Below are 26,282 nucleotides of genomic sequence, written 5' to 3'. Positions count from 1 at the left end.
TGGTCAGACCCCCACCGTTCAGCAATTGAACATCTAAGTATAACCCCTTTAAGATGCAGGTACCCTCCGAACCAGTCACACTCTGACAGGGGGTATATGTAGTGATAGTTTAGGGCCCCTATAACTTACACCCCCCATTTATCCAGCCTCTTGCCCCTATTTTCTACTAATTTTGCCCCTTTTTATCCCCCGTGCACTAGATTTAGTACATTTGTGACTATTTTTTAACTTTTTTTTTTTTTTGGCAAGGAGAGCGGCCACATTTATGAATTTTTTTAAATTTATTTATAACTAGTGCACCCCTGTACTATAAAAATAAAAAACCTGCCATAGCTGCCAATGGTGGAATAATAAAGATTAGTTTTGTATAAAAATTTAATAAATGCATTGGCCTATATAAGTGCAGTGTGGGTGGGGGAGGGATTGTTTACATGGCCCGGGCCACATGGTCTCGGTGACCGGTCACACATGGACATAGTCAGGCTGCTTTATACAAGTTTGCCCGGACTTTGGTCCCGGTGCCGCCGCCGCCGTATTTCCCCGTGTAGCCGGCTCGGACACGCCAGTCCTGAGTAGTGAGCGGCACCACACCCTGTCACACAGCTCAGCCTCCGCCTTGGAAGTCATTAATTAGAATAGGCCTGTAGGCCTGCCTCTCTGCCATAGGCCGCCCGCTCCCGCCCCCGTCTGTCCCTCCTTCCCGCACACACACGGCATTTCCCACTAAACTTCTCGAGCGAGCGACGCCGGGGAAGCGTCTGCACAGCCCGGAGCAGGACGGCGGCGGCGGTGTGGGGTGAGTCCACTGTGACGGGACAGAGGGGGCGCCGGAGTGTTCCAACTTGTGGTGGACGGGCTAGCCTGGCACTTGTAGTCCCTCACATGTAGGGGGGAGCTTAGGACATGTTTACGTATTGAAACCCTGACTTGTGACGTCATCAGCGCACTTCTTTCTGTCCAGCTGCAACTTTCAGAGAGGAAACTGACTACAGGAGGGTAAATATGGACTAACCTGCCCTATTGGGGGGTTGGAGGCCAGACAGATGGGGGCTTTATTACTAGGCAGTGGCTGATAACAGAGAACAGGAACTTTCCTGTCATTGATGAACTTTGAGCATGTTTCTATGATGTCACAGTCGTGTTAGCTAAAATGCCTTTTGTGACCCTTTTCTGTGGACCGTCCCTTTAATTTGGAAGTGAGTCTATAAGTCCCCACTTGTGCCAGTCAGGAGCATTGGATTGGGGTAAAGGTCTCGGGGGTTGCGTCCAGCTGTCCGGTCACATGGACTTTGTCCCCCTATGGAGGCGTTTGGTCACACTACATGTGCAGTGGCCGCACCGGGACTGTTCCATCCTCACGTGACGGAGGAATCTTCGCATTGTTTACGTATTTTTGTTATGGCTGATGGGTCACGGTGTTCGTTTTACATGAACTATTCAGGAAGCCCTGGAAGGAAGTTTTAACTATAAGGAGTCCTGGAAGGATATTGAGCCGTGGGTGTCTTGTACCGGAAATCTAAATGATGACCGTATGGAAATGAGGAACATGGAGGGGTTAATAAGGACATGTGACATGCTGGTAATCGCGTCTCGTGTGGGCTACAAACTCTGCTGTGACCGGGGAAGAGGGTGCGTGTGGTGGCAGCTTATGGCGGACCCTTCCATGGTGTATGCTGGGCAGAATTATAGAGGGCACCCCATTTTTTTTATGTATGACTAAACTGTGTGGTTATATACAGTGTTTCCGTTTGTAAATCATAGATGGGTACGGGGGTCACCGAGCTGATAGGACACAATTATATATAGTGTTACCATATGTAAACTATAGATGGGTACAGGGTCACCCCATTTATTTTCTGTAAGACCGAGCTGATAGGACATATATAGTTATATATAATGTTTCCATATGTAAACTATAGATGGGTACAGGGTCACCCCATTTATTTTCTGTAAGACTGAGCTGATAGGACATATATAGTTATAAATAATGTTTCCATATGTAAACCATAGATGGGTACGGGGGTCACCCCATTTATTTTATGTATGACTGAGCCAATATGACATATAGTTATATACAGTGTTTCCGTTTGTATACCATAGATAAGTACGGGGTCACCCCATTTATTTTATGTACGATATACAGTCAGATACAATGTTTTCATATGTAACCCATAGATAAGTATCTATAATAGATCTTCACACCTCTGTATATAGGTGCTACCTATATACGCCTCTGGCAGACCCCCCGCACTCTTTGCAACTTTTTCTTACACTATATAAGGAAGTTATGTGTTTAGCCAAAAGATCAAGACTCCTTTAACAGTCTCAAAGAAGGAAGGAATATTGGCGTATGTGTTACTGTGGGCCATGGACCTCGTGACAACAAATCGGGTGCCGCCAGCTGCAATCCTTACATTTGGCACTCATTTTCACAACAGTCCATTCGCTACTTGAGACTGTACCCTTTAAGGGGTTCCCTGGCAAGTAGTAATCTTTATGGAAGGGTGGACGGAAGAAGTCACTACCAGGCCCCAAAACACACATAAAATCCCACTAACCTATATGGCACAGGGTACAGGTTTGCATCAGGATCTTAAAGCTACACCTCGGTTATATCCGCTATAGATTTCACACTTCTGCAGAGATTGTGGTGATATAGAAAGCTTGTTCGAGGGTTAATTCTGGAGAACTTGGTCAGCGCTACATTCTGTTAAAGTGATATTTGATGTGGTGAATGAGTATACAAGCTTGGTTTTTTTTTTTGTTTTTTGTTTTTTTATTTCCGAGAATGCTTTAAGTTCAAGACCTGCATGCTAAAACATAATGTTCTGACCGTCTTGTCCCCCCCCCATATTAAGCTGCGCTATGTTGTAGGGGGACTGCGCTCACAGTGTAGGTGGGTAGAATTAAACTGCTTCAGGAAAATGGCATACCGGTACTTTACCTGTAAAATCATAATAGTTTTGTTTATTTTTCTTTGTATATTTAACACAATTAAAAAAATAATAATAATAAAAAAAAAGAAACAATAACAAAGAAAAGAAACAATAATAAAAAAAAAAACTTGCATGCTGTTTTGGACCGGTTTTGGATTTTACAGGTGAAATATGTTAAATAAATGTTTCACCTTGAAATTAAGAAATTTCACCAAAAACGACATCATAACGGCATGCATGTTTAACGCCACTCTGTGAATGCCCCCTTATACAGTGCTAGTAATGCAGCAACATCTGACACTGCATACACTTTATATCCGTGTTGGAGTCTCCCTTCAGGTTTGGCGGTATGAATAATTCCGCACATGCACTGTTTTTGCTATCTTATTGACAGAGCCCCGTCTGACCCCAGTGTACATCAAGGATTAGATCTCTTGTACACTGTGTTGTAGATTCTGCCACAAACAGAAGATGTAAATGTGAATTGAGCTTGAGGCTGGGTTGCACCGTTTCCCTGTTGCTTATATTGCACTGAGGGCCCGATCTTCGAATAATCAGACAGAACCATTATAGTGAATGTGGTATTCACACGTCCAATGGTTTTTGTGGATGGAGAGACACTAGCACACTCAATATTTTATATATATATATATATATATATATATATATATATATATATATATATATATATATAATATATTTGCCCCTCTCTACTAGTTTCATTCTGTGGGTCTATGAAAACTAACAGACAGCACGCCGGCGACATCAGTGTGCGGTCTGTATTTCACCGACTTATTGCTAGGTCAAGCAGGGAAATTGACAAGACGGCATCTCCTTTGTATCTGTTTATTCTTTTTTAATTTGCAGATGCAAGATTGTGAAACCAGCCCTAAGGCTACATTCACACTACCATAGTGATTGTTACAAAATGGGTTTGCATTCTGCCAAAATAAATATTCGCGTTGCATCCTTCTGTCATCCACATCCACAGATCACCTACACTTGTATCGGAGAATCTGTGCGGCTACTGTGGACCAGAATAGGACCTGCTCCTTATTTTGTGGCTGGTTTCTGTGGCCTGGACATAGTTACTGGTTACTGTGCGCAATTGTGGACAAGATACTGAAATGAACTTAAGAGGAGGAAGGGGAGTCATACTGAAGACCTATCCTCCAGCTAGGTCATCGGATCAGTGACAGATCAGCTGCTCCAGGCACCAGGACTATATACAGTGTATGGAACTGGATGCAAAAGCCTCTGTACACTGTATAGCGCATGTATCGGAGTACTGTAGCTCCTCCCCCATTTGCATCTTGGAATCTTGGCTTTTTAATCACAATGAAAAAAATCTGAAATGTTTGTGCGTTTTTCATGCTGTAAACAGGGAGGCGCTGCGAATACCAAAAACGAAAAATTGCATACAGTATAGTGCGTTTAATCCTAAAATAAGTGAAGGACAAACATGAGGCTTTCTATATCGTCAATGTCCTATGCCAAACCTAAAGTCTATTTGCAAAAGGAGCCCATCCGATTCACTTAGATCTCTGCTGCGGATACGCCAATATTGATCGGCCCAAGGACTGACCTCATTGTTGCTGATCTGTGGCTTTTCCATCCAGAATCCATGGAAGTTTTTTTTTTTTTTTTTTTTTTTAAATCGGTGGAGGGCGAAAGGCTCTCGATGACACCTGAATGACATTCGAGTATCATTCAAAAAAAAAAATTGGACCCCCTCGGCCTGCACACTTGTCGCATGCATAAGGCCTCGGTTGTATTCTGCACCTAAATCCTCATCTAATCCTAAAGTTGTGGACAGCGTCTTTACATGACACATCCCCTGTATGTATTAGGTCAGTTTATGGTCTAGGCCATGGTCACAACTATCAGGGTAGCAGGTGATATAGCTGTTTGGGCGCCAACCAATAAGGGGATCCATTTCCACTGAGGGTACAATTAGTGTAACTATGAAAGGAGATATGGAGAACTGGCTGCACCTCCATTGCTTTACTGGGATACCGTAATACTTGCACGTGTGGTGTCACAGTGTACACGTGGAACTTTTTATATGTGCATTATCTCTGCACTTTATCATCACTATTGTTGCTGTGATGTCGCTGTGTGCAGGGTCCCTGTCGCTGTGTGCATTGTCCCTGTTGCTGTGTGCATGGTCACTGTGTACAAGGTCCCTGTCGCTGTCATGTCGCTGTGTGCAGGGTCCCTGTCGCTGTGTGCATGGTCTCTGTCGCTGTCACGTCGCTGTGTGCATTGTCCCTGTTGCTGTGTGCATGGTCACTGTGTACAAGGTCCCTGTCACTGTGATGTCACTGTGTGCAGGGTCCTTGTAGCTGAGACGTCACTGTTTACAAGGTCCCTGTCGCTGTGTGCATGGTCCCTGTCGCTGTCATGTTGCTGTGTGCATGGTCTCTGTCGCTGTGTGCGTTATTGGTAGTGTAAAATCACAATGTGTGTTATTCCTGTGTGTATTGGAGCCCAAAGCAGTTGTACACTTGAAGTTCTTAACTTGCTCCCTAATGTGGCCATGGTAGATCGGGGGGCCCATCGTTACTTGTTACACCCCAGCTAGGCACCCTATTACTAAGAATGGATTGTGGAAAGAAGAGAACCTCTTCTAACTGTAGCTTTCTCCTGGAGATGTTGGCAGGTCTCGGTGGGAATAGCCACTTGTGTATGTGCGGACATTGGCGTACAGCAGGTGTTCCATTGTATGCAGGTTCGGATGTTTAAACATGGCTGAATACAATGGCTAAATCCCGGACAAGAGCGACTGCTTTTAACATTGTATGGGGCCTCTTTGTAGGTTAGTTAGTGTTACGTAATACACAATTGTTACCTGTATTCTCTGTAAGTGGAACACAGTTTCTACTTTCCGTGTTTGTGTTCGGAGGAATTGATTTTGGTAACAGATCACAGAACCGTTTACCTTGGGAAAGTTCACAGTCTTTGTTAGAGCCGACATTAAAAGAAATTCCTAACTAAGCTTATAAACAGTTACTTCTGGATTAGTGACCCGGCCTATGGGTGCGTGTAGTATACCTGGTTGGCTGTATAGGCGATGATCATACATCCAGGTACAGTACAAGGTACCATTACGCGTCGCCGCAGGAGGGGGAGGGGGGGTTAACGCTTCTTTCCTAGTGCTTTTAGGGCAGACGCATGGCTTGTCATAGCTGTGAGCCTGTCATCTTATCCCTCTTACTTATTTTATTATTCCGTATTGCAAGAAAGTCACATGTCTTATAATGCAGACATAAGATGCTTAAAGGCTTAGTCTATGGCAGGTAGATGGTGGAAGAACTGAACAGTCATATACGACCATCGATTCCTCTTGTACCTTCATGTCACTTCCTATATGGCAGGTCCCTTACTGGATAATCTAATAACTCCATGCCTGGGTTTTTCACACTCCTGAATGGCAAGTGGCTATGACCGTGGTCAGACATCGTGGTTGTGTGACATTTGTCATCCATTTTTATCTTACATTCACTCTAGACAGGTCTTGCGGTGCTGGGGAGGCCTTAGATTTTCGCACAGTATAATGGCACTTGCGCCTAGTTATATGATCCGATCTGGCGACTTTTCTTCTAAATGCCCACAATAAATGTTTTCTCTTCTAATTGTTTCTGGGAAATGCAGCAGAATATTCGCAGAGCGTTTCAGCCGGCCGAGCTTTTAACTCATTACGTTAATGTACTTATTGTGGCATTTGTAGGGGGAGAACGTCTCCTTGTCCATGGTATATATTGTATGTATGGGATGATGTGTGAATAGGTGCGGCTCATACATATAAGATGTGGGACTGCCAGACACGTTTCTAGTGGTTCAGCCAACCATCTAATGTGAATGGGGGTCTTCCGAATTCTCTCTCAACAGCAGATGTCGGAAGAGTTAAGAATATTCAGTTTTCTTGGGGAAATAAGTTACTGCCACAATAGTGTGAGAGCATTGTTCTCCCTAGTACCATTCAGTATACGTGACCAAGCCGGATATGTAGGTGTATAGGGGGGTTGGGCTCGGCTATCACATGAGTAAATCTGGCTTTAGTGAAAAGATAATCCATTATTTATTTTAAGATTTTTTTTAATTTTGTTATATTTTTGTTTATGGCTTTTCCTAGGCCGGCTCCCAGGCCCAGCACTAGATCATCTACGTAGGCCTAAGCAGAGAACTCGGCACATTGAGTAATGGCGGTGCGATGTTCTGCAGCTCAGCTCTCCTTGTAGTATTGGAGCTGAGCAGTAACAGCACAGCTTGGCTACTATACAATATAAGGAGCCATCTGCTTCTGGCTGTGAACACTGTATATAACCAGGCCTGGCAGCGGCCTCAAACAGCTGATCAGTGCAAGGACCAGGTGTTGGCCCCCCATCGATCCGATATTAATGGTCTATCCTGAGGATCAAAAAAAACATCTAAAAGTTTTTATCCGATTTATTAAAATATTCATAAACTGGATTTCTTCATATAAAAAAAATTACTAATATACATCACAATAAAATTTACCTGATTTAATTTCAGGTCACGTGATCTCATCTGTGAGGTTTTGTTTGAATGCTCAGTACCCCTCTCTATAACCACTGAGACGTGTAAACAAAACGTCACAGCGCCATGTGACCTGTGAAGCCTTCACCCTCGGCCGCCATGACACCCAGCTCCCTCGCAGTGCGCTGGAATTGGCGAGGGAGGTTTTAGAGACTCTTTTCCAAAAGGTCACATGGTGCAGTGATGTTTTGTTTACAGGCCTCAGTACTCAACCATGTGGTCACATGACCTGAATATAAGTCAGTTAAACCACGCCAAAGTTTATCATGATATTTGAGGAATCCTGTTATATGAACAATATTGCAATAAACAGGATACCCCTTTAAATCCACATTGCCAAAGCCTCTTATTGTGATGTAAATGGGGGCTTCCCATCTCTGCCCCACTTGCAGATGTTGGGGAAGATTAGGATTGGGCTTAGATTTTTATCAAGCCTTCTGTCCTCAAGGTAGAAAATCTGCCCGGGGTGTCTTGCGGGATCTTATACCGCTCTTGTGCTTGGTTGGTTGTGTAAATCTGTGATATTTTTATAGGAATCTTTTCGCTGGTCGTAGCTGCTTGTTACTTTATCCCATTGCATGTGTGTCTTGCATATCTCACAAGCCATTTGTGTTGTTCATACCCCGTTCTCACACTTGTGCTAAGCTTACAGGAAGCAGTGACGGAGTTAAGTGCCCTCTCTGAAGAAGCCTTGAGGTGTTTGTGCACGCCATGTGTGGTGCTTGGCTGAGACTGCCGGTGTGCCATTGTGAATGTGTAATGTTCTGTGGCATATGTGACATGAATAAATGGGTGTCAGCAGAACACTGATCCCACCAGTCCTGGATTGTTTCACTTCCTAGTAATGAGCTAATTGATAAAGGATGCCGCTGTTTATTTCAATAGAGTAGATGAAGTCATTGCACATCGCTGGCGACGGAGGTGACATTTATTAACCGGCGGCAGCGATATCATCAGGAGCCGGTATACAAAGCCTCAGTACTGGCCTAACACAGATTACTGTGAAAAGATGTGTCTAGATAAATATAGGACGGCGATAGTGGTATGGTAATGAGAGATTGCTTCAGTGAGGCCTTGGAATATATATATATTATAGAGGGAGGGGTTGACTGCCCCATCCTCCTATATCTGGTTGGTGGGACATGGTGGTCTGAAGTCTTGGCACCATCTCTCATAACAGGACCTATTGGGGAAATGAAACCGGAGGTCTTTATGTACTGGTGGCCTAGTCTCCCGTCTAGCCCTATTCTAACCCTCCCCATGCTCTTACACTAATAACCTCTTTATAATTGCTTGGCTCCTTTGCTTACATAGATCTTCACGCCCTGACTAGAGGGCATGCTTGCATGAGACTGTGTGAGACACTCCGCCACCAGTCCATGATGGTCTGGGGTATGTAGTGTCCCACATACACCTGAGAGGTTCCCTTTAGGTCAGGGCTACACTGCCACATGAACCACTACAAACTGACCATAACTTTTGAGGTACCCCTTTAGTCCAAATCATTGAGTAGCACTACGAGAAGTCACAGGGCAGCCCTGGCTCTAAAGAGGTTTCCAGAGACTGTAAGACTAAGGCCCGGCGTTGCAGAAATGCAGCTTTTGTGGCTGCTACGGAAGCTCAGTGGGAAATTTTTTTTGCATTTTCCAGTACTGGCAAAGTAAATGAGATTCTGGTTAAGCTCATTTACAGATTGTGTGGAAAAGCTGCGCTTTCATACACGTGAATTTTTTAAAAAGATGCACCGTTTTTTATTTGCAGAATTTAAGAAAGTTTTATTTATATGGAAAAAAGGTGAGAAAAACACAGCAAAAATTCAATGGAAAACACTACGTTTAATTTTACAGCGTATTTAGCTCCAATTTGCCATATGGGGCTTAAAGGAGTTTTCTGGTAATTATATGGATGACTACTAGATAGTGGGGGGACCAGTCTCTGGAAACCCTACAGATCATGAGAACATGGGCCCTGTGTGCCCTATATGAGTGGACTGGTAGGTCAGACATACGCCATGCCTCTCCATTCAGTCTGAGATGGGACGTGACTAGAGATGAGCGAGTAGTATTCGATTGAATACCTCGCCGCCATATTCGATGCTATTAACCCCTTGGAGTTTGGCCGCTTACACGCATACCTATGGTGGCGAGGTATTCGATCGAATACTACTCGCTCATCTCTAGACGTGACTTCTATATGGCAGTTCCATAGAGATGAATGTAGCCGCTGCCAGAGCTGTGGAGTTGGAGTCAAAGTAGGGAAAAAGTTATTGACACTGGCTTAAAAATGAAATTGTAATATATATATATTTTAATTATATTATCAATGTATTAATATTGTATAACTGATGGGATATATTGCTTGTTAGATATTTACTTTCATAGACATTAGAGGATATCCACTGCTTCTGTCTGACCATGGCTGTCGGCCATTTATGAAGGAGTTGGAGTGTGACCAGGCATTGATGGTTTGGTCTACCGACTCCACAGCCCCGGTAACAGCATGCATCGGTGACCCCGGTCCCTGTGATCGGCGGAGGTCGCCCACCAATATAGCAGTTGTCCCTATCTAGTGGGTAGTAAATAACTTGCAGCTAATACAGTCCCCTTTGTTACCGATGACCTGTCCGCAGTGTAGGACATCAGTATCGATGGCGGTCCAACTCTCAGCTGAATAAAGGGGCTAAGGGTATTCTGTATGAAAGTCACCCTCTTAACAAGAGCATTTTGGCTCTTCTGACATGGCTATCTTCTCTTAGACCTCTGGCATATGCTGCTCGGTTAACAGCTAGACATTACCTTCCCCTCAGTCCTTTGGTGTATCCCTGCAATTCCTGACAATTTAGTCCTACATTTCCAGGAGAAGTAACTGAGGTACATGCACAATGCAGAGTGCTCCAAATGATCTAGTATGTTTGGGTTATACCTCTTTGTGTGCAAGCCCTACAGTTCAATTTCTAGACTTGGGGGGGGGGGGGGGGGGGGGCTTGTCTTTTCACAACCTTAAGTTTTGTTTTACCCTTCGTAGAAAGTTGTCCCACTTTTAAGAATCTCCCCCCCCCCCCCCTCGCCATATATTATATAGAGATTGGAATTTCTCGTATACCAGAATCTATGCCAGGCAGGTGCTAGTGTGGCTTTCCTATGCCACCTTGCTAAATTATAATAGCTTTTTCTGGCCATACACCACATCAACCCCCATCTATGCCAGAAAACGGTCATCCTAAATTCCCCCCATTGTTGTGTGTCTGTGCTTAGTATATCTAATAAACATTACTTATATTACTATATGTCTCCCCACAAGTGGCGCGCTGCCTGTTAGCTGCATCGGTTTCAGCTCGGAAACCGTTCCTGAAGCCAGACTGTGCTGTTGTTCAGGAGGCCGCCTGCTCATTGATATTTATCCACCCTACATGATTGATGTCCCCGCTGCCGTGCCGTGTAGGTTATTGTGTTAGCCATGTATTGAATAAGGATGCCCTAAAGGAAACAGCTTGACATAGTGACGGATTATGTGTTCCTATAGTCATTGGAGAGACCCATGAAAACCCATCTCCAGTTATAGAGTTCCATAAAATGTGGAAATAACCCCGTGAATTATTTACTGCCCTTTAATTACGGCGTTTGTCACTTTCCAGGCCTTGTAAATGATGTGTTCTCTCCCACCTTTGGAATAAATGATGCTTGCAGGCCACAGAATCCTATAAAACAGATCTGTGTCCCTGAGTGAGAAGTGTCTTGCCCAGGAACGTGGAAGAAACCCATAAGAGAGTCCTCGGTAAATGGGCCATACTAGACTACTGTAGGGAGCGGTCAGGATCTCCTTCCAGGACGTCTATGAAGATCTCCTTTGTCATGTACATGAAGCCGATCATTCAGAGCAACACAAGAACACTCTGTTGTCATTGCAGGAAATAAACTTGTTGTCTCGCTACAAATGTGTCACAAATGGGGTTTCCAGAAAGGGAAATGAGCTCTCTAGATATAAGGCCTCCGCCCGCCTTCCATCCCCTCCCCTATAACTGTATGTCTATGGCTGCCGCTACCAGGCTGTCTCATTCCTATTACTCAGAAGCAGTGACTACTCTCTTTAATATTTGGTGCGTCTGGAGGTTTCTATCCTTATAACACACATTGATTCCTTGTTACTGTGTATCGCCTGCACGTGCTTATCTAGATGTCGTAATGTTAAGATGGAAGCGTTAGGCTCAAAGAATTTCTGATAATCTACAATAAATGTGTATTTTGTTGCTTTTTACACCTTTCTGATTGAAATAAGTAAAATGCACAGTGAAAATTGGCACAAAATCTGCATTATAGGTCCAATTCCGTGCAGAGAAAAATCAGTATTGTGTACATGATTAGGAAAATCTCATTGTCTTCAATGCTTCTGTATTAAGCTGAGGATTTACATGACAATCTGCACGTAATCCATAACATGTGCATGTGGCCTTACCGACGTCAGCTGTTCTCTGCATGGTGTACAGAACCAGAAGATGATGGCTCTGTACACTGTGTGTCAGCCTGGCTGTGCTATTCAGGGTCCGCTCTGTTCGCGGACCCTATGTGGCAAACAACGCTGCGTTTTACAGTACCTGCAAAGTAATTGTGATTCTGGATGATTCAGGGGTTTTTTTGGCAGTGATTCGCTGCAGGGGAACTCTGTCTTAAACGTTGCGGATTCTGGCTTTATTCACACAGCGCTATTTTGCATCAGTATTTACCAAACCCAGGAGCAGAATACTCCAGCGTGAACGTTCCCTCATAATGGATTTTGCCCCTTTACATTAACATGCAGCATAACCTGCGTACCGCGGATCAGTCCCCTTCACGTGCATTGTAATGCCATTTGCTGCTGATTCACATTGTTGAACCCAAATCTGCAGTAAACGCGTCACGTCTGAACATGATCTTACAGCCTCATGCAGGCTTCTAGATTAAAGCTCCGTTCATCCTCTGAATTACCTGTGGCCATTGAAATCTTGGGGACCCTATACTACTTTTTTCTTTTGATGGTATATGGAGGTTTTCCATACGGATCTCATATTGTAGGGATTGTGCATACTAGAAGATACTATTGATCTGTAAGGGCTCATTCACACTGGGCAAGACTGGGCGGATTTTGGCACAGAATCCACTTCAAAATCCTCCCCCTCACAGCAGAGGTCTATGTAGACCGCTAGTGATCTTTTGTCTATGAGCGGTTTGTTCCCGCGAGTTGAAAAAGAAGCGAGCTGTCCTTTCTTGAAGTGGACGCTGCGGCGGAAATTGATGTGGCTCGTCCGCGTCAAGACAATCCCTCTGGACTAGGCCCATTCATTTGGGCCTACTCTGGAGTGGGAAGCGCTACCCGCATCAAAATCTGGATCAAAATACGCTGTCACTAGACTGTGCGAACTGGGCCTTATATGAGCCTGTATGGCTGCACCTTAGCTTAGCAGAATGCTAGTAAGTTCTGTGTACACACCTACCAGAGGTGTATAATATTAATAAAGTCCATGTATTAATATTAAAAATAAGACCCATTATATTTTATGTGACATACAACCTCCTGAAGTTACAAGTCTAAAGCCTGAGGCTGCACTACTGAAATATTCTGTGGGCTGCATGTCCCCTCCCAGTTTTTGTGAGATGTTCTACCAGTCAAATCCCCAAATACAGTAATGAATACTTCCTTCACAGAAGACGCTCACCTCTCATTTAATTAGCTTGGTGGTGATTATTTGGGAACTCCTCCACATACTTTGCAAAGAGAAAATCCTAACCGTCTGGTAGTTCTAAGTTTTCAAGTGTTCATAGTCTAAGAAAATGTTCACTTTTCTTAAGTCTTGTATCTAATTCTTCCCTTTTGTCTCTGTCTGTAGCTGACCAGCGGCGGCTCCTTCTATGTCTCCACACATGGGCAGTCGTGTAAAGCTTCCCCATTCATATACAGGATCCTCCATTCTATAAAGCCACATCTGAGACAGGATGAGAAAGTTACGAAAAGAACTTCTGCCGTTTTTCTACAATTATAATTGGATTGTGTAGAATACACAAAAACCTAGCTGTCGTTGGAAAATGAAGGAAGTAATCTACTGGTCACCCAAGGAGGTTTCTGACTGGTTAACCAAGAGAGGTCTACAAGAATACTCCGAGACCTTCAAATCCCTCAATGGCCAAGGATTGCTCAGGTTAAGAGAGGATGATTTCAAGAAGCCGCCCTTGTCACGTGTGTCATCTGATAATGGACGGCAACTGCTGGAGATGATAGAGACACTGAAAATCGAGAACCACATAGAGGAACATAAAAATGGACACGCAAACGGACATATCTGCATCAAAGATGAGATCAATTCCAACGACCACAGCTTCACCAGCAAAGTCAAGAAGAACGGGATGCCAAATGGAGTCCGAAAGGAGATGATAAAGATTCCTATGCCTGAGGTGGACCGCTCCCAGGCCTTTCCCAACGAATGGAATAAAACCTTAATAGCCTTCCTCTATGCACTTTGCTGTTTTATCCTCACCTCCATCATGATCTCTGTTGTCCATGAACGTGTGCCTCCTAAGACAGAGGAAGGTCCGCTCCCGGATGTGTTTTTTGATCATTTCGACCGGGTTGCGTGGGCCTTCTCCATATGTGAAATTAATGGAATGATTCTTGTGGCACTATGGATTCTCCAATGGTTATTTCTGAAGTACAAGTGAGTACAAAGTTGCGAATGGAGTTAAAAAAAAAAAAAAAAAATGTCCCGAGTGTGAAACCGATCACCCACCACAAGATAGTTGATCTGATCGGTGTACGTTTCAGCAGTTGCATCCACACTGATCAGATATACCATCTGTCTTGTGGTTCTAGTTTCATTCTTGGGGCAGCCATTTTATCAGCGTTACCTTTAATAATATTCCTTTTAATAGATGGATATAGTTTTTGTGTGTATTGCTTGCATAGTCTTCTCAATAATGTTTTTTGGCTTGCCCGGTTTCATGAATTTACATGCATTATTGACTGCTCCTGATTGATGGCCGACACCAGCGACTTCCCTTGTCATCCATATTTTGCAGGTGTCTAGAAATCAGGTGACTAGGGATTTGGCTGGTTGTAAAGACACGCTACCTGTTCTCTCCCCTAGGGCTATGAGTGCACATCAATCTTCGTCTCGCACCTCACCCAGACAAGCAGGTTACGCGCTCCAGTCATATAATTCTCTAGAAGATTGTGTGGCCAGTCTTGTGTGGTATCGAAGCGTGTGCTGGAAATGAAATGTATTGGCTCAGATTTAGGCCGGTTTCACACTAGCTATCCATTTTGCGGACTTTTTTTTTCTTAAAGGCCATTTTCTTAAAGGGGTTGTGCCGTTATGGACTTATTCCCTGTCCAATCGCTGGGAATCTGGCCGCTACATCCCTCAGCAATCAGGAGGACGGGATTAAAAGTCCCTTGTGAATAAAGCAACCATGTGCTTGCATGACCAGCGCTTCATGTGCTGCTATAGGGCTGCCGGTACTGTAAGCCTTGGAATCGACCACAGCTCCATGTAAGTGAATGCAGCACCCGTAACACAAGTGCGCTGTCACTTCATAGGGAGACTTTTGGTTCAATGTCCTTCTAGGATCCCCCAGTGTTCAGACACTTCTCCTCTGACCTGTAGATATTGGAGGTGTCCAGAGCAGCACAACCCCTTTAAATCTCTCCCATTGTCTGGCTCCAGTTCTTACCCAACTTTTGAAGGCGTCTTTCTTTCTCCATAAACATACAGCACCTCATGTATATAAGTCTCCTTTCTTCTGTCCTGTTATATCGAGGACAGTCTGATATTAATCACGAAGCTGAACCTCAGGTTGTGATGGATCCTGAGCTGAGCAAATGGAACAAAAGCTGGATTGTAAGACGTCACGTAGGCCTAATAGCTGCAGTTTTTCCTCTCTTTATAAGAATGTCTTCTGAGTACCTGCCGCTGCTTGTCATGGGTGGTGCTTCCTAAGGGCTGGGCAAATCCCAAGCATGTTTTTGTGTGTGAGTTTTGGCCATGTTCACACAATACAGCATTATTTTTTTTTTCGCAGTCCTACAGAAATGAAAGTCAGGCTTTTCTTTAGGATCCATCCAGCCCCCCCCCCCCCTTTTTTTTTTCATCTGAATAAGACACTTCTCCATGCGATCACTCAAAGCAGTTTTTAGTTGGAACAATTTAAAGAATTGCTTCTTTGTCTAGGTGGTGCCACGTGTTGTAGTTTGTTTTTTAAAATTCCCTTTAAAAAGGTCCTTTCATGTCCTGCACATCCAGTTTTATATACTACTAGAAAGCCGTCAGGGCGCTGAATTCAGCGCATTGTCAGCTTTCTCGTTATGTGCCCCAGGGCTGGAGTTAGTTTTGGCACCGATCTCTGCCCACCAACAGAAGGGCGTTCCTGACAGTCTAGCCGGGCTGTGTGGTACGCCTCTGCTAACAGTACTTGTCCATAGCCCTGTACTGTCAGAGGGGTGTTGCTTACTGCCCAGGAATGACGCTGAGCTGTGAGGAACGCCCCCCAGTACAAATATATGGACGAGTACTGTTGGGGGAAGAAGGCGTCCCTCACAGCTCTGGTGGACTGTCAGGTACACCCTTCTGAAAGTGGACAGAGATAATTTCTGAAACTAACAGCCCCGGAGCACAGAACAGGGAAGCCAACAGTGTGCTGAATTCAGTGCACTGACGGCTTTCTAGCAGTATATAATACCGCATGTGTCTGAGGACATGAAAGGTCCTCTTTAAGGCTGGGACCCCACGTAGTGTAAACCCCGTGCCAAAACCCTCAGTGTTTTACAGTCGCTACAAAGTGGATGGGATTCTAGTGATTCCCATCCACACATTGCGGAAAAACATGCGCAGCATAAATGCTTCCACTTCCAAAACATCATGGTTTTGGATATCGCAGTGTGTCAGTTATACCTACGGAAATACCGCCAGTTTCCCTATAAGTATAATTGAAGTAAAAAGTCTACTGAGGAAAACTGGAATTTTTGTGAAAAGCGATGGAGAAACTGCAATGCATTTCCATTTTTCCCCGTATTGCTTTTTTGCTGCAGCCTGTAACGTGGAGCCTTAGCATGCAGCTTCTTACACATCTACCCAAGTAACCCCAACACCTTCTCATCTATGCCTTGTGGTGTCCGGAGATTCTCTGCAGATACAGCTCTCCACCCTGCCAGTCACTGACCCCTAGCAGCTTGTACACACCTATAGGAGGCAGACTGCTGATGGGTGCTCTGCTGTAAATGTTGGGTGTCCTGTACTTAAACATACCAGCCAAATTTTCAACTATTGCACCCCTTTTTTATGGCACTGATGGGTGTTGTATTAGTGATTGGTAGATGTGATACTAGTGACCCTTTAATATGCCTCTGTATCTCAGTAAAAGGCTATGGACACATTTAGTACCTCTGTACATTAGTACATCATAGGCTCAGCTGTCCAGGGCTAGTGAGAACCTGATACCAGTCCACTGATTCTTATTACCCAGGACTGAGCATGTGCGACCACCAGCATTGGACACATTAGGTGGACTTACTGAGAGGGAATCAAAATAACACCAGGGGGCGCCATAACAAGTATCTAGACACTGGAGCATTTTTGAAAAACCATTCCAATGGCAACATTGTTTTTGTGACCTACAGTATCTAGGAATATGATGGTTATGGGACAACCTCTATAAAGAGAAGTGGTTGTGCTTGTAACATCCAGTAAGACTAGTCAGTCCAGGTTAGACTTGGCTGGTCTCTTCTGCATTACTGTGCTCAGCCAGTCTATATTTTCCATCCCAGGGTATCTGTGAGACTGTCTGGTAGCATAACTCACGTATAGCGGAGTGAATTTCCTATAGTCTGTACGATAACCCTCAGGCTAGGGGCTACAAGGTGACTAATGGCCATGTGAAATTACAATTGCATTGTTATACACCCGGTTACACTGGCTGGTGGGCATGCTGGTATCCAGCAAAGTTCAATTTCAGCAGACCGTCGGGTTACGGTTTCAACAACTTGAGGGACTCGGCGCCACGGCCTTCACTATCTTTGTGTATAATATACTGTAGTGGCAAGATATTGTGATGTTACGTTACTACTTGTCACCGCTTACCCTTAAATTCTCCAAACCAGAAGCAAAAGAGGCGACACATAAGGAGAAAACATGGTGGAAATGTTTCTATTACTTAGGGAGAGGAAGGGTCTTCCTCATCGTTCTAGCATGCCAGATTTAAGAATAGTCTGTTTATTCTTTACCCCTTCTCCATGCTAACATGCCCTAATTCCTGTCTTTTTTTCCCCCTATACAGGTCCATTATTGGCCGGCGTTTTTTTTGTATAGTTGGGACGCTGTACTTGTACCGATGTATAACTATGTATATTACTACACTGCCAGTCCCTGGAATGCATTTTAATTGTTCTCCAAAGGTAAGTGTTATCAACCCAATAAATCTCCGCTCCAAGGTTTATGGTCATCACTAGTGTGTACTTTGGCAGAAAAGGTCACTTTACGGTGTCTTGCCAAACCTTGCAGGGATATCTACTATTCCCTTGTTATTACACTGCGCAGGGCTTTAACAATTCCACAACCAGTTTGCACACAAGAAGGGGGATCGGTGGTGGAAGACCACCTCGATTTACTCTCCAAATTCCTCCTTGTGAACACCCCCTATAAAAGTAAGGGCTCTAGATTATCTTGTGGTGGATTTGTAGGAAAGCAAGAGGTTATCACCAAAGCAAGACCTAGTCTCTGTGAATTATAGAAATTTTTCTATGTTTGCAAAAAATGCAGTTGACCAATATGTGAATCCACCCCAGCACTTGCCTCTATAAGACAACATGAAGAGACGGCAATGTAAAAGACGACCATTCACTGGACACTAGGTTAGAGAAGCCCGGCCTATGGCGTCACATAAGTACCTGGCCAGCTTTCATTGGAAGGCTTGTCTTCATGAAGTCACTCTTTTAGTGGAAATCCAACAGGTCTGGCTGGACTGACATCTACCTTCTAGTTCTAGGGTTGGAAGTCTTGTGTTATAGATGTGACCACTTCCGAATCCAAGGTGTAGAAGAATATATATAAGCTATGGCATATATGAAAGATGGCCTTGAACTGGCTCTCTTATACCCAGGGCACGAAGCAAAGTTTGGGGGTGATATTTGTCGGTAGGAAGACTTAATGGGATATTGGAAGTTGGATGGAAGTTTCAAGTAAAACCTGTGTAGGACCTGCTCAGATGTCACACAGGTTGGGTCCATTAAAAACAGACTTTTTTTATGTACAGCACAATAACTGCAACTTCTCCCTGAATTGGTCGCTACTAGAGCTTGCTGTGATTTTCTTAGAACCAGCCAATATTCTATGCAGAAACTGGGAATATGAGCTTGACTATAAAGTGTCAGGGCCCAAGCCGTGTGCCGTTTGTTCTGCACTTGGACATTACCTGGACACGATCATAGTTTGTCTGAATAAGCCCTTAATGGGAGCTGCTAGTATCATTCCCATATATGTAAAAGTTTTGGGGCATGATCAGAATTGAGTCATGGATGGTAATGTAGTGACATCACTATACTTAGTTTCCCTAGCTTCGATTTACTAGGTTGTGTTCACTTGAGCAGCAAATCACTTTCCAGAATAATGTCCTGTGAAGGATATTTATTATTATTATTATTATTATTATTATTGTTTTATTTATATAGCACCATTAATTCCATGGTGCTTTACATTTGGGGGTTACATACAATACACAGAATATACAGGTAGATATAATACTGACAGTGATCGGCTGGCACAGTGGGGTAGAGGGCCCTGCCCGCGAGGGCTTACAATCTATGGGGGAAGGGGGGTAGAGACAGAAGGAGAGGGGGAGACTGTACAGATGGCAGTGCGGTGATAGTGTTATTGGAGGTTGTAGGCCTTCCTGAATAGGTGAGTCTTCAGGGCCTTCTTGAATCCTGTGATTGTGGGGATCAGTCTTATGTGTTTTGGTAAGGAGTTCCAGAGTATGGGAGATGCACAGGAGAAATCTTGGAGACGGTTGTATGAGGAGCGGATGAGAGCAGAGCGGAGTAGGAAGTCATTGGAGGATCTGAGGTTACATGTGGGCAGGTAGCGGGAGATGAGGTCAGAGATATATGGAGGGGACAGGTTGTGGATGGCTTTGATATTTGAAGTTTTGCTGGTTGGGATTGTCAGATTTACCTGTTGGATTAAAGGGATCCTATGATTGGATACCCTTTTTTTTTCTCCCTAACATGTAGGAATAGCCTTAAGAAAGGCTATACTTCTCCTACCTTTAGATGTCTTCTCTGCGCCGGCATTTGGTAGAAATATTGGTTTTCGCCAGTATGCATATGTGTTCTCTCACAGCACTGGGGGCGTCCCCAATGCTGCGAGAGAACTCTCCAGCGACACCTCCATCTTCTCCTGGAACGCCCTCTCCCTGTGTCTCCTTCCGTCCTGGGTTTCAGTTTTCTAGGCCTGGGGCAGAGCCAACTGTGCATGCCTGGGCCACAAGAAAATGGCTGCTTACACAGTAAGCTGGTGTAAGCGGCCATTTTCTTCTACCGAAAGGCGGCGCGGAGAAGACTTCTAAAGGTAGGAGAAGAATAGCCTTTCAGCAGAGTGTACAAGACCATTGCATACATATACATTGTCCTGTATAGCTAGCTTTGCTATGCCATTATTTTATACGGGTAATAGTCAGCTGAAATCCTAGCCAACAGCCCGCCGGCTCGAAGAAAACCCAGTTTTTTTTCCCCCTCACGGATCAAATTAGCATCAGCTCTTGGCACATAAATGCTTTGGTGATATTCAGAGCTAAGTCTCCCAGTAAATACAAGCAGGAAATTAAAGCTTAAGCAGTCGCCTTTACTTGCCATGGCACCCAGCTGGATGGCGCTGGTAGAATCGCGTCCTCTGGAAATCTTGGCCTTATTTACGTTTTCAGGCTATTCTGTTTCTTAATTACACAAAAATACGGGGCACAATGCGGGGCTTTAGTCCGATGTCATACAGTATAAGAGGAGCGGAAGGCTTCTTAAAGCGACGGATTAGCGTACACTGTGTTTGCATAATCCTGCAGGGGGTTATGACGGAGCGACGAGACGCTGGTCTGTATGGTAATGTGTTACGACTATAGCACCCGGCTCTGTATGTTAATCGCTGTCACCTTCTCCATAGCCGGATACTTGTGTTTTTTTACTGGTATCAGCTGATGTGTATGTGAACATGGCTTCATCAGAGGATACAGACATGTCTACTGGAAGTGCTGTATATCACACACGTCCCAGTGTCGGCGCAGTCATCTGACAGTATCTATAACCCCCTTTACATAAAAGACCCAGTTGTAGGTATAAATGGATGCTGTCATACAGAGGACATCTCGTGGTGTTACTGTCGAGCATAGGATATGCCACAGACAGCAGTGACCCCGGGATCAATAATCCATTTCACAGGCTTCCCATTGATCAGCAAAGTCATTTAGTCAGCGATTGCAGAAGAGCGGGTCAGTCATTGTACTCTGTTACTTCCCAGCTAACTATTAACACAAGCGGTGATAATCCAATTACGTACGTAGATCGTCCATCAGAGCGCTACGTGATTTGCATTAGCATTACATCAGATGGCTTAAAAAAATTTTCACTTCTTAAATTATTTTTATTATACTATTAGGCTTGGCCAGGATCACCATGTGTTGCACATTGCTTCCTATTTTGGGTTTCGGGCACGCCATTTTTGCATTTTAGTGCGTTTTTGTTGGGTTTTTTTACACTTCTTCAGGTGTTTGTTTCTTATATCAATAAAGCCATGACCGGTACGAGGAGTACTTGAATTATTGCCAATCCGAGCTCTTTATAAATTAGGCGAACTCCACCCCTCAACAGTTACAGTTTTGGAAATCGTAGCATGTCTATTATACCTACGGAAACACTGGTGGTTTCCATGTAGGTATAAAGGAAGCACTGCAGGAAAAACCATGATGCGTTGCCGCCGCGTTTTTTCCCGCAGTGCTCTTTTACAGCCGCCTTCTACTAGGCCCTAGACTGAAAACCGTTGCAAAATCTGCAACAAAAAAGACCAAAGCCATAAAGACGTGCTATTAATTTAGTGTCTCCTTTAAAAGGAAGCTGTCAGGTGAATTTTTAAAGGGGACACTACATTTTAGAGCGGCTCATATTGGTGTACAAACTGCGCACTCCCCTCCCTGATCCTCCATTTCTTTTGTTCCCATATTGCCCGATTTCCCCCCTCCAGTATCTACTTTGTGGTCAACCTTGACACAGATTACCAGTAAGCTATACGTCTTGTTTTATTTGTTGGACCACCCTGGCTCTGTGTACTCTAGCCGTCGTGTATGATGGATCTCTAGCAGACCGCCATTAAGGTCAGCAGGGTGTTGGGACTGACTGGATCCATCAGACTATAGAGTTGTCACCGTGTCATGGCACATCTTGTAAGTGGGACCCACGAAGCTAGTGTGAACAAAGCTGGTGGGCCTGGTGCCCATTGTGTAATAGTATATTGTATCATGGACCTTTATTGTGAGTTTTTGTGCAATTAATATATATATATATATATATATATATATATATATATATATATATATATATATTATGTATGTGGTTGCAGACTTGAAACCAGGTCAGTGACCATGCATCCTCACCAGACATAGCAATAACTTAGCATCGATGAACTGTGCAACAAAATCTCCAACAGAGACTCTGACGCCGATGTCTCCCTAGCCTAGTGTTCATGTCTAGAGATGAGCGAACAGTAAAATATTCGAGGTTCAATATTCGTTTCGAGTAGCCCCTCAATATTCGACTACTCAAACCGAATATCGAACCCTATTATAGTCTATGGGGAAAAATGCTCGTTTCAGGGGTAGGCAACATTCGATCAAATTATACTTACCAAGTCCACGAGTGAGGGTCGGGCTGGATCCTCCGAGAAGTCTTCTCCGTGCAGCGTCCCCGCGGCATCTTCCGGCTCTGAATTCACTCTGCCAGGCATCGGGCCTGGGCAGAGCCGACTGCGCATGCCCGCACTACAAGCGGATATGCGCAGTCGGCTCTGCCCAGGCCCGATGCCTGGCAGAGTGAATGAAGAGCCAGAAGACGCCGCGGGGAAGCTGCACGGAGAAGACTTCTAAAGGTAGGAGAAGAACCAGCGTTGACTGGCCGACTGTATAGCATTCAGCCAATCAATGCTGGTTCTGCATCGAACTTTTACATTCAAATAGCGAGTGGTACTCGATCGAATACGAGTATTTCGAATACCGTATTATTCGATCGAATACCTACTCGCTCATCTCTATTCACGTCACAATATTTGCACTGTAGAAAAACCATGCGTGACCTATATAAAATTACATTTCCTTTGAAGTTTGATATCAATGTGCGCAGCAATATGTTATTTCCTGTTGTGGTGTAAAATGTGAAACTCGAAAGATTTAGCATGTAGTCAGACTTTTAGGTACAATAAGACCCGTTCACATCTGCATTTGAGTTTCTCCAAGCAGACTCCCCAAACGGAAACCTAATCCTCATAAAAAAGCGGTTACCTTAGGAAACTGGCGGAGCGCATAGACTATAATGGGGTCTGTGTGGTTTCCACATGAAAATTGCAGAGAGAAAAGTGCTTCTTGTAGGACATTTTTCATACGGAGAGGGGAACGGAATGGCCCGAATGCAGATGCGAACCGGGACTAATAAGTATATGTTTATGAAAATACAAATAATCCATGGTTGACAGTCTTTGGGCATTCACCGGCCCTTCCGGTACAATTTCCCCTCAAACTGGTTAAAGGGAAAGTGCCGTCACAATATGTCCCTTTGTTCACAGCAAGTTTTAAAGATTTTTTTTTTGTGACATTTATTTTCTAATATAAACATAATGAATATTATGCCACATGGTAATAAAAAAGAATTCAATCTGGTCACTGCGCTTTATAATAGGCAATTTCCCGCTCTGTAGAGATCACATTTCAGCTGATATAACACAGGATACACCATTGACAATAGGTGATGGTCACTGCTCCCCCACACACGTGCACATGTCAATAATCTCTTCCATAGGCGTTAATAAGGTTGGTATTGTCCATATGGCGACACTAAATAAAATACCTAAATACTGCGGCTCAGACCAAAATCATGCAAAGAAAATAGAATTTAAATCAAAAATTTGACTCGTCAAAAACAGAGGAATTTTTCGGCATTTGATTTTAATTAATAAAAAATATCCAGTTGTGATACATTCCTGTTACTGTAGTGACAACCTTCCCACCATTGCTTTGGGGTAGATGTGTGCACATTGAGGTTGGCGTTTTAGGCTCCGTTCCCACGGAGTACTGCGCCGTTCATTTAGACACATAAATGGGTGCCGACTTGCGTGCGCTACACATTGAGATCACTGGGTTATAAAGCTTCCCATTGATTTCGATGTGTAGCACGCGTAAGCCGGCACCTATTGAAATCAATGGGTTCTGTTTTGAAGTGCCGCGCTCTGACACGTGTTTACGTGTCTAAATGAGCGGCGCGTTACTCCGTGGGAACGGAGCCTTAGTGTGTTACACCCCACCCTCTGGATATGGTAGACAGTCTATCTGGTATTGCGCACGTATGTTTGTGATCCCCCGTGGCGTATTCCTGGTGACATACTTATTTGAGGTTTGGCCCTTTTTGTTGGCCTCGTAGCCGTCTGTCAGTGAAATAACATTTTTTTTCTTTGCCGTCTGATCCAAGGTAAATGTTGTAGAGAGCTAGGAATGCCCCTGGTGGAGCAGGAAGGAAGTGAGCTGTACAATGGTGTTATGTAAGGGGCTACTTCTCGTTTCGCCCCCGCCTTGGTGATAGAATGGCTGTGAGCTTGTACATGTGTATTCTTCCTGTGTCCGCCTATGTGTAATGTAGAGTGAATTTCCAGGATACAGCGCCCCACGTGTCCTCACAAGCCTGAACACTGGCGGTATAATCTGGTGCCGTCATCCTCTATGTGTATGGGGTCGGTTGTTTACTGACCAGTTCACAGCCAAAGCTGCATATTCGAGGCGCGGCCTGCCTTGTCCTGGCAATAGCCATATCTATCATATTGTTGCCTTATCAGAAATCGGATCCCTTTTGCTTTGGGGGCTTTGTCCACCCCAAATATATTTCTCTAATGAAGCAACTTTGTAACTAGTTTTCATAAAAAAATTCCCTACTGGTTTTTTTTTTTGTTTTTGTTTTTTTTTTCCCTTCAGCTCCAATGCAGACTCCGTATCTCCGCAGTAACAGACAACAAACAAATCCTGAGGTCTTAGATTTACTTTTCTTCCTCCCCTAATTTATGCTAATGCCTGTTTGGTAGTTACTAAGAAGTCATGGATGAATAGGATCAGACTACACAGAGTGTGTTTGTTGTCTGTTACCACAGAGACACCGAGTTCTGTACAGATACGTACAAATACAAAGTTTTGGATTATGACTTATTGCTCGGCTACATTTTTATATTTTTTTTTGTTTTGTTTTTATGATCAATAATAATAATCATAATAATACATTTTATTTATATAGCGCCAACATATTCCGCAGCGCTGTACAATTTGTAGGGTTAAAATACAGACAGACAGATACATTACAAAGAGAATCATTTCACACAATGGGACTGAGGGCCCTGCTCGCAAGAGCTTACAATCTATGAGGTAGAGGGGGTGACACAAGAGGTAGCAGGGGCGGCATTACTTATACAGGGGTCAGACACTTCTGTAATAGAGGTTACTGTCATTACACAAACATTAAAACTTTATGAGCCGTCACCAGTCATGTCCTGTAACATGTGGATGGAGCTTGGACCTATAAAGTTATCCTGAGATGACATCATATTATGTGGGGTAATGTGGGAGCGGGGACAGAGGACGGTTAAGGGTTTACGTTAGACATTGTGATAGGCCTGTCTGAAAAGATGTGTCTTTAGTTTGCGTTTGAAACTGTAGAAGTTGGGAGTTAATCTGATTGTCCGGGGTAGAGCATTCCAGAGAAGTGGTGCAGCTCAGGAGAAGTCTTGTATACGAGCGTGGGAGGTTCTGATAATAGAGGATGTAAGTGTTAGGTCATTGAGTGAACGGAGAGCACGGGTTGGGTGGTAGACAGAGATGAGGGAGGAAATGTAGGGAGGGGCGGCATTATGGAGAGCCTTGTGGATGAGAGTAATAACTTTATATTTTATTCTATAATGAATAGGCAGCCAATGTAGTGACTGGCACAGACCAGAGGCATCGCTGTAGCGTCTAGACTGATAGATGAGCCTGGCCGCTGCATTCAGAATAGATTGTAGAGGGGAGAGTTTAGTGAGGGGAAGACCGATTAGTAAGGAATTACAGTAGTCAAGGTGAGAATGAATCAGAGAGACAATAAGTGTCTTTAGTGTATCTCTGGTAAGGAAAGGGCGTATTCTGGAGAAGTTTTTGAGGTGGAGGTGACATGAACGATCAAGAATGCTTCCGGATGTCACTTTAGATTCAATGGATAAAGTGGTTATTTCTATCAGACATTTACGTCTCATCCTGTGGCTGAATATCTCCAAAGATATAGGTTTCTGCCGTGGCTTTTTTTTCCGTTTTTGGTTAATGAAAGCAGCAAAACATGACCTGGTTGTGGTGTTATCATATATATATATATATATATATATATATATATATATATATATATATATATATATATATATGACTTGGGAAGGGGGAAATATACAGAATGAGAAGAACTTGAAACGCGTTAGTTTCAGCAATGTTTTTATCCAAAGCACAGACCAGTATAGGGCAG

General features: G+C 43.9%; 1 protein-coding gene across 1 annotated transcript in view; it reads left to right on the top strand.

The window, feature by feature from the left end:
- Positions 1 to 26,282, top strand: part of SGMS1 (sphingomyelin synthase 1) — a 190,914-nt gene that overhangs the window by 156,053 nt on the left and 8,579 nt on the right. The window contains exons 4-5 of the mRNA XM_075257544.1: positions 13,357 to 14,178; positions 17,792 to 17,909. Coding sequence (XP_075113645.1) covers positions 13,553 to 14,178; positions 17,792 to 17,909 — 744 coding nt within the window. The 5' untranslated portion in view covers positions 13,357 to 13,552. The remainder of the gene's footprint in view (positions 1 to 13,356; positions 14,179 to 17,791; positions 17,910 to 26,282) is intronic.

The sequence above is a fragment of the Leptodactylus fuscus genome, chromosome 10 (genome assembly GCF_031893055.1).
Source record: "Leptodactylus fuscus isolate aLepFus1 chromosome 10, aLepFus1.hap2, whole genome shotgun sequence".
In the NCBI taxonomy this organism is placed as follows: Eukaryota; Metazoa; Chordata; class Amphibia; order Anura; family Leptodactylidae; genus Leptodactylus; species Leptodactylus fuscus.
This window is presented reverse-complemented; position numbering and strand designations above follow the sequence as displayed.